Genomic DNA, 9,404 nt, shown 5'->3' with positions numbered 1-9,404 from the left:
GTGGTGGACGGTACAAACTGTGTTATGCTCCTTTGGGTCCTGCTTGCTGCCTGCGCGATGGAGCAAGGCCACACTTCTCAATTACGATCACTATTATGTCCCTCTCTACAGTAACCTCTAAGCATTTCACATTGAGGATCATAGTGTTTCTCAGGCAGAAAGCTGAGGCACCAGAAGAGGGACAGACACTTTGGGGCAGACTTTAATGGTAAACTTAATTATTACAGTGTGAATGCGCTCACTTGGACACTGCCCTTCAGCTGCAGGTTACAGCCCCTGCCCTGGGCAGCACAGGGGGGTGGGTGCCCACTTCTGCTCTCAGATGCTTCAAGGCATCTCTAGGACAGGGACAGATCGAGGTGGGACAGATGCTCAGCTAACAAGGCAAACCCTCTTTGTGGTTGGCTTCCCATTGCAGGCAGCCCGAAAACCACCACGGCCCTGGTTTTAGTCCATGCCCGCATGCATTGGAGATGTGGGGCTATACATCCTCTGTCTGACTTTGCTCTGGGGCTGGGGCTCCATCCATGGCCAAAGAGCAGCTGATAAGGTGGTTGGAGGATGAGGGCAGCTCAAGCTGCAGCAGCAGGATTGCTTGCAGGGCATCCTTGGGCAAAGAAAGGTTGTGGAGGAGCAGAAGGTGACACAACCATTTGTGTCAGTCCTCGGAGCCTGATCGCTGCTGGGTCACGTTCAAAGCTGGCCTGGGTTTGTTTTCACCTGCCCTGCTTATCTGCCAGCATTCCTAGGTGTTGACAGCCCATATTTGAGCATTTCTACCTGGTTTTACCTGCCACATTCACCAGGTTCATTGGTATAAGCGCGCAAAGTGGCACCACGGTGGCAGAGGTATAAAGCTAAAGATGCTCTGTGTGTGAGAGCGGTTCTGCTGAAAGCAGAGCAGATGATCCAGGAGGAGCAGAGCAACAGTGGGGTCCCCTGAAATGCCCTGGCTTCGGCTGCACCCCCAGGCTTTGCCTTTGCCACTGGGGTGAGCTCAGGGGCTGCTCAAACCGGGACAGTCCCCATGGGGCTGAGCCTGTTCTCCCCATCCCCACTTCTTCCTCTGGGGTGTCCGCTGCTTTTTCAGGGGGTACCCTGTCTTGGGAAGGGGGGAACCCGGTTCCCCATCCCCACTCCTGCAGCCAGGAGCACTCCATCACCCTCCACCATCACCAAGGCACAGCCCCGGCGCCGGGGCTGAGGCTGTAGCAAACTCCCTCGCAAGAGCTGTTTGTTGACCACATTCACGTTCCGAGCCCTGAAGCTAAAAGCACTTTACACCATAAAATAAAAGCACTGTCTTTTTTTCTCAAAGGTTACGTCTGGAGGCCACGCTGCTCATACTTCATACAGAAAACTACTGAAAGGGCTATGAAATCCTCTATGATTTACACTCCCTCTCAGTGCATTAGGATATAGATCTACTCGACTCTGAAAATACTGTGCAGTTTCTAACCGACGTGAATATATGTGCATTATTTCAGAAAGTCTGTTAGAAAACTTGTCAACACATTATAAAGCATAAACCAGGGCTTGGCCATTAAATACAGAGATCAGAGACGGCATAAATACTGCAGGAAGTACCGGCAAAAGTCCCTTCCATTCAGAAGAGCTCTATTAGCTCAAAGTTTACACACAATATACACCAAAGGGTTTAGAGCGAGCCCGTGGACCGTAATTACAAGGCATAAATGGAATCAGCGAGGGCTTTACGGTCCCCAGCGCAGTTAACTGGGGCTGCTAGAAAATCATCTTAATATCGTCATAATTTATTACCCACCGAAAAGCCACATCAAGGACTGTAAATACAGTTACTTGGTGTCCACGACCGCTCGTTAAAACAGCCTCGGTTCCCTTCCCCTAAAACCCCCATCAAATCCAAACCCACCTGCATTATTCATCTGCGGTCATGCCGTGTTAAAAAATGCCTTCTGATTCCTTTTCTTTCCCAAAAGGTTTGTTATCTGCCGCCAATCCCATGGCGCTGGGAAAGGGGGGGAATAGGGACGGGGGGGGGGGGAGCACAGCACCGCTGCCAGCACATGCTAATAGGGATAATTCTCCAGCCAGGCTGAAATATTGTGGGATATTTGGTCGTGTTGAAGGCAGCGAAGTTTCCATTGAATTCGAGGCATTTTTACGGAGCTGGCATTAAGGGCATGCTAATGGTAGGTACATCCTCGCTGCCATTCATGAAAGCAGCTGTAAAATTAGCTCCTGACTGTCAGGTTTTGAGATGCGGTCGGGGAAGTCACCTCTGGAATCTCAAAAGCCGGCGCGATAAGAAACCCGGTTTACTTGTAACCAAGTGCTTAATTTGCTATGATTTTTAAAGCGCGGATCAATGCAATGTTGCCTGTTATTCCCTGGGAATACCCACGGGCAGGTATCCTCCTGCTGCAGGTTGGCTTCCGAGAGCGCACAACTGCCTAATGAATTGTAATTCCGAGGACTGTTAACTGCGAACCGCAGAACCTTTCAGGGGTAATAAAGTCATTACTTTTTACACTGCAGCCACCTCGCCAAGCTTCAGACGTGCTCTCAGATATAAATCACACCCGGATCGCTCTCCGGTACAACACACACACACACCTGCCTGTTTAGACACGGTTAGCACCGACAACGCGTATCCTTCCCTCTTCCCACACTCACCCGTACAGCACCCATGGGTGCACCGGTGCCACGCCGCGTCCCGGCTCTGTACGGGGACGGACCCGTCCCACACCGGAGCCGCTCCCCGCCCGTCCCCTCGGTTCGCTCAGCGCTTACAGCCTCGGTCACGGTGTCGGGCGGCCGCTGCCCCCCCCCTCCCCGGGTATCGTCCCGCTTCGTTCTCGCCGTCTCCCTCTCCGCCTGCTCCGTCCTGGGCACGGGTTCTCCCCTCGCAGCCGCACTTGGCTCCGTTCTCCTCCGGAGCTCGTTCCTCTCGCACAACCTGAGCCCTCCCCGTTGCCGTCTCCGTCTCTCCGGGTGTTTTCGCCCAAGTTGCAGCCGCCGCATCCTCCCAACTCCAGACACTTCTCGGTGCCTCCCGTTGCCTCTCCCCCTCCCCAGTCCCCCCCTCCTCCCCCGGTACCAGCAGCCGCAGCCCCGCGTTTCGCTTTCGCTCAGACACCGCAGCTGCGGGCAGGGCTGGGAACGCCGCCGGGGGAAGGAAGGGGGCTCCGGGCTCCGGTCCCACCGCCCCTCTCCTCCTCCGCCGGCTCCGCTGTGCAGGCACAGCCCGGACCGGAGCCGGGGCAGACCCCGACTAAGTTTCCCGTGGGCCCCGTCCCCCTGCGCCCCGCAGCTCCCCGCGGGGCCGGGCCGCAGCTCCCGGGAGGAGGAGGGGACTCCGCCGGGCGGGGAAGGGGGGGGGGGGGGTAAGGGAGGGAGCGGGGAAGCCGGGAGCCGGATGGGCCCCCCCTTGCTTTTTGGGTGGTCTCCGGTCCTACCTGGCTCCCCCCAGCTCTCCCTCCGGCTCGGCGCATCCCGAGGCCAGCCTTGCCCCGCAGCCCTCCTGCTCCCGGCTCCGGCTTCACCGAGGAGGGACGAAGAGGAAGGGGGGGGGGTGTTTGTGTGCGCGCTCCCTCTCCCTTTTCCTCCCCTCTTTCCCCTCGTGTCCGTGTCCAACCCCCCCTTCCCTCGCCCCTCTCCTCCGCGGCCACTCGCGGCTCCGGCCGCCGCCGCCCCCCCGGCCCCTCTCGGCAGCGTGCGCCGGGCGGCCGGTGCAAACCCCAACCCCCCCCCCCCCCCCTTTGCGCCCCCTCCCCTCTCCCCCCTGCGATCACTGTCCATTGGCTTGTCCTGCTCTCTTTTTCATGTCCAGCCCCTGATGAGTGTCCATTGGTGTTGCCTTCGCCTTCCCTCCTCCCCTCTCCCCGGCTTGCCCTGCCCATGTTTTGTATGTCTCTGTCCATCCAGGCTCCTGACGTTCAAGTTCGCAGGGACGTCACGTCCGCACTTGAACTTGCAGCTCAGGGGGGCTTTTGCCATTTTTTTCATCTCTCTCTCTCCTTCTCTCCCTCTCTCTCCCTCTCTCTCTCCTCTTTTTTTTTTTTTTTTCCTTTTTCCTTGCACAAAAAAAAAGAAAAAAAAAAAGCCATGACTGCTATCCCACAATTCATCTTCCCTGCGCCATCTTTGTATTATTTCTAATTTATTTTGGATGTCAAAAGACATTGATGAAGATATTTTCTCTGGAGTCTCCTTCCTCTCTAACCCGTCTCTCCCGATGTGAACCGAGCGACTCACAAGCCACCGAAGCCACCAACCCACCATGTCGCGCCGCAAGCAAGGCAAACCCCAGCACTTAAGCAAACGGGAATTTTCACGTAAGTAACGAGGAGAGCGATTTAATTTCATTTGCATTTCACGGGTTTCATTTAATTTAATTTATTTTTTTTTAAATTCGAGAGCGGGAGGAAAACGGGAGAAAAAAAAAGGAAAAGGGGGAAAAAAAAAGTGGGAGCGAGTGAGCGACTCGGGTTTGAATTGAACTCCGCGGGGCTCGCGGCATTCCGCTTAATTTCGCCGTCTCTCATTTAATCACCTTGATCACTTTTCCTCCCTCTCCGCTCCGTGCCTCTCGCCCGCCGGCGCGCACTCCTTGCTTCCCTCCTTCCTTCCCTCCCTCCGCCCCGCTTTGGGTAACCGGTAACGCTGCGAGCGGGGCAGCCCCGCTCCAAAGTGGGAGCGAATCCCAACGGGAGCGGCGGACACCGCGGCCGGGCGGCACCGGAGCGCCGGGGGCACCGAGTCCGGCGGCCGGAGCCCCTGCGCCGCTCCCGGCCGCTCACCCCGGCCCCGAGCCGCAGCCGGGTCTCGCCGTTCGTTCTCCCCCTTTTGTCTCCGCGCTGCCCGTCCGTGGGCTCCGCGCCCCGGTTGGGGCTGGGGTTGGGGTTGGAGGAGAGTGGGGGGCGGAGAAGCACCGGAGAGCAGAGGAGCCGGGAGAGCCGTGCAGCGCCGGGGAAAAGGGATGGAGGGATTCCCTGCTCGCCCTCGCTTCGCGTTCTCCCGCTTCTTCGCTTACTATTTTTTGGAAGATTTTCAAAAAGAAAAAAAAAAAAAAAAGGAAAAAAAAAAAAAGAAGTGGAAGTGGATTTTGATTGGGAAAAATCTCGTGTCTGAATGTTTACAAGCACCGCGTGTGCGGGGAGCCTCCTGCCAACAAACACAGGCGAGAGCGAGCCCGGGCTGAGCACACACGCACTCATCCTCATCCTCATCCCCTCAACCCCAACCAACGGCCCTTCCTCGCCGCCGCCGTTCAACCCCCGACCCGAACCCGCTCTCTCCGGGAGAGGGGGGGGGATCCCCCCCCCAAAAACCCCAATCTCCGTCCGCACCGTTCGCAACACAAAAACTTGCGGCTCCGTTCCCTCCCTCCGTTCCCTCCCTGCCTTCCTCCCGCCGCCGCCACACACACCAGGGCGAGATGCGAGATAAGCGGGAGCGCTCTTTGCACAACAAAAGGCAACTCGAGCTGGAAAGGTTTGGGGCGAGGGGGGTGGGAAGGAAAGGAGGAAAGGAGAATTCCCCTTTTCCTCGGGATGAGCCTGGGGGGGAAGGGGGAATCGCTGCATGTTTCTCGCTGCTTCCTCCCCCCCCTTCTCTTGTGTTTTTCCTCTTTCTTTTCTCTTTTCCCCCATTACTCCCGCCGGGTTTTGTTCCCTCCCAGGGATGGCAGAGAAACCCAGGGCGATTTCCTCCTGCCGGCACTGCCCGGCTCCGGCTCCTCTCGGCGAGCAAAAACACCCCATAAACTTTGCGATGTGGCCGTGTCCCCCCTTCCCACCCACCCGTTTACAGCCGGGGCCACACCGACTCCTTGCCCCGAGGTTTCCCCACACCCGGGGGGGGATCGGGGGGCTCATTCCTGTCCCCCCCCGTTGTTTTCTCCTTCTTTCCCCGCCACTTCTCGGGGGTTTGATTCCTTTTGCATGGCCCAGCGCTGCGTTGCGGTTTCATCACCCCCGGCACGGTTCTGGGGGTGCGACCCCCCCATCCCAAAGTGGGGTCCGAGGGGGGGGGGGTTGTTTGTCCTTTCCCCGCAACCGGTGTGGAAGGGGGTGTGGGAAAAGGGGATCAGAAGGGGGATGAGGGGAATGGGGGGACGTGGGCTCCGATCCGCATCGGGAACATGAGGGATCCCCGCGGTTCTCTTCCGCCGAGACACCCGCGGGCCGGCGCGGAGTTACCGCACGTGTGGGGTGGGAGCAGCGGCAGGGATGGGGATGGGGGGGCGGCGAGAAGCGCTCCAGGGATAGGGAAGGGAAAGGGAAAAGGGGGGGGGGGGGGATGTGGGCCGGGATATGGAGGTAGGGGGGGTGTGTGTATGGAGGGAAGGGAAGGGGAGGCCGGGCTGGGGGAGCGGAGAGCCGGGGGGATGCGGTACCGGGGCCGCCTGCGTGCCCGTTTCTGTCGCTAGGAGGCACAGCGAGATCAAACAACCGGGCAGCCTCGCGAACTTGAACCTGGCCGGTTCCTCCGTTGCCTCCCGGCCGGCAAACACATCCCCCCCTTCCCCTCCTCCTCCTCCTCCTTCTTCTTCTTCTTCCCCTCTTTTTATTCCCCCCTTCTTCTTCTTCTTTGTTCTTAATTTTGCGCGGAGTTTGCTTGCTCCGGTGATGCTTGTGGTCCCCCCTCTTCGGGTCTTCATCTCCGCTCCGTAACGTGTTGGTGGTTCCTATTGTACCCCCAAGTCGCTGTTTTTCCTTGGATAGCATGATGCCAGGACACAAACTTGGGATCAAACAGCTTCTTCTCCATCCTTCCCACGGTACCATGCGGGGAAATGCCCCGGCAGCGCATCCGCGCTGCCGGGGCATTTCCCCGCATGGTACCGTGGTATCCCCCCTTCCTTTACTCCATCCCCCCTTGTACCTCCTTTCTCCCAACACTCCCAAACCTATCCCTCTTTCGCCAGAGAAACGCTTGTTTTGCTGACTGAGGAAGAAGCTGAAAACACACATTGGTGGGGGAAAAAGGGGGCATTTTGCATGAAAAATAGGGACGGATGATTAGGGACCCAGGCAGGGAATTGCGTTCGCCCCAGAATTCAAACAGACTCAGTGTTGAGACCAGGTGAATTGTATCCCGGCGTTCCAAATGTGATATTTTGTTATAAAAGTAGCGATAATAATAAAAACGTCATTTTTGGGGGGGAGGGGGGTTGGTTTGCATCAGGAGCCAAGTGTTCAGCACGGTGCCAGCCTTCTTTTTCCCAGCCATGAGTATATATAATTCTTGTTAATTAGCAATAATTTACGTGAAGAGCAGGGAAAACGTTGAGGTTACAGCTTTTATATCTGTACATTTGATCGTCTTGTTATTTCCAAGAACTTTGCCTCCTATAAAATTAATTAGGTGAAATGTGGAGGTGTAATCAGCAACCTCGGAATTACCGCTCCGTTTCCTGGTTCTGATTGTAAATCAGCCCCGCCGTCGGTGCAGACTTATAAGCAAAGTCCTGTTTTGCTTTTAGCTCTTACTTTTAACTGCCTGGTGTCGAAGCAGCGGGTTACCTTCCCCTGCTAAATAATACTGACAGCGTCAGGAAGAAATCAGGCCGCGAGAAAACATTATAATTGAGTCATGATTATGCAGAGCTCCTCGCTAAGCCAGTGGTAAGGGGAATCCGGGTTATTCCTTGTGCTGCAGAGAGTTGGTGGAGCTGGAAGTTGCCTAGTGCAAAATACCTTTTGTCTGCCGGCGTGTGCAGCGAGCTACGGCTGGAATTGAGTCCTTTGCAAGCATTTTGCCTCCCTCGCTCCCAACGCAAGGAGGGAGAACGCCGTTCCCGGCGATCCCGCAAGGAACACGCTGCTCCTCTCCCGGCTTCCCGAACCGTGTGCCTCTTCCCCTTGTCGCTCTGCTGAGTTTAGAGGAGAAAACCCCAACGATGGAGATATTGTTTTTATTAATACGAGTGTAACCTTCATATTCCTGTGGTTGACCTTACGTTAAATTAGAAGTAGTACCAGAGGCGAGGAATGATGGGCTCGGATCCCCGTGTCCTACTTGGGGCTGAGGTACGGCGAGGTAGCGTGCTCTTTCAGTATTATTTTACACGGCACAACTGGGAGCTACTCCAGATCTTCCTCCTCAATATTGAGCCGAGGAAGGGTTGGAATAAATTTAACCTGAGTTCAGTGGATTTTTTGCACTTTATCAAAATCAGTTCCAATATCGCGCAGTCAAATTAAAATCTATTTTTTGATTCTCTGTGGCTTTAAGTTCATTAAATGGGAGATTGGCAGCCAGCTAAAGAAGGTCAGGCTGATTAACTGTTTAGGAGGTGTATTCCGGCTCACTCGCCGTTACCTGGCACTGTTTTGAGGTGGGTTGGATTTGTAGTCCCCTCTCCCTCTGCTCGCTGCTGTTAGCGTCTTGTATTGCACAGAGAGAGCAACACCAACACGCTCCTGGTACCTGGGATTTTTTCCCTCATGGAAAGCAATAGGGATGGAGGCTGTGCTTTGATTTCCAAGGTGTTTGTCTGCAAACTTAACCCCCCCAAATTAATAGCCCAACAGAAAAGAGCCGCGTCGGCCTTGTTAGAGCATCCACTGCTGATCCCGTGAGCACAAACAGCTTCATAACGAAGCTTTTTGGAGCTCATTCAGGAAAGCTGTCAACTTTGACAACGTTAGGCAAAGGTATTTCGAGTTTAGAGAAGGGCCTTTGCACTGCTGCGAGGAAATGAGGCAGACGCTTGCCACGCTCATTTTTAGATGCTGAGGGCCACCGGTGCTGAGAGGATTTAACCATTCCTTTATTTCAGCATGAAAAAAAGGCAAAAAGCTACAAATTTCCTTCTTAAGCACTAAAAAATCTCCCACCTGGACAATAGCTTTAGGTGGACTCTATGGTGAATTTGGTATTCATTTGGGGAGCAGCTGAGGAGTGCGAGGTGCCTCCCCCTGCCCCGCAGGCGCTTCTGCTGCGGTTGCTGTTTATCCCTTCGGTTTCTGCCATCCATCTATTCTGTATTTATTTGTCTCATCCCTTTCCTACCCACCCAAATAACTCCTGGATTTTGGGATCTTACATTTGGAGGCTGCAGAGGGGCTGTTGGTGGGATGGTGGCACCAATACCTACGTATAACGTAGGCACGTGCGTTACGAGGGCTGCGTGTTCCCCGCGTGTTGGTGCCGGCGTGTGGCTCTCCCTCTCCTTTCTCTGACACACACCAGCACACGTGCTGCTTGCCCGGCCTGCGTTGGGAACGTGTGATATCTGTATGTTAGAACACCTTTTGTCTGCACCCGTGTAGGTCAGGCTGCTGGGCTTTACAAAGTGGGTCTAGGCTGGTGGAGAACACACACCCGTGAGAGCGCGTGCAGTGCTTGGAGCATGGAATTCGTATACGTACATAATACACCCAGCAATAAAGCACTGTGGTTGTGTCTTCTCATAG

The 9,404-nt window shown here is 55.4% G+C and overlaps 1 protein-coding gene across 2 annotated transcripts in view; it reads left to right on the top strand.

Annotated features, from left to right (window-relative positions):
• The first annotated feature begins 3,742 nt into the window (after positions 1–3,742).
• Positions 3,743–9,404, top strand: part of BCL11A (BCL11 transcription factor A) — a 73,529-nt gene continuing 67,867 nt past the window's right edge. For both annotated transcript variants that reach the window (XM_031044387.2, XM_005143794.3), the window contains exon 1: positions 3,743–4,316. In XM_031044387.2, the coding sequence (XP_030900247.1) occupies positions 4,262–4,316 (55 nt within the window). In that variant the 5' untranslated portion in view covers positions 3,743–4,261. The remainder of the gene's footprint in view (positions 4,317–9,404) is intronic.

Source organism: Melopsittacus undulatus, chromosome 3 (assembly GCF_012275295.1).
Source record: "Melopsittacus undulatus isolate bMelUnd1 chromosome 3, bMelUnd1.mat.Z, whole genome shotgun sequence".
In the NCBI taxonomy this organism is placed as follows: Eukaryota; Metazoa; Chordata; class Aves; order Psittaciformes; family Psittaculidae; genus Melopsittacus; species Melopsittacus undulatus.
This window is presented reverse-complemented; position numbering and strand designations above follow the sequence as displayed.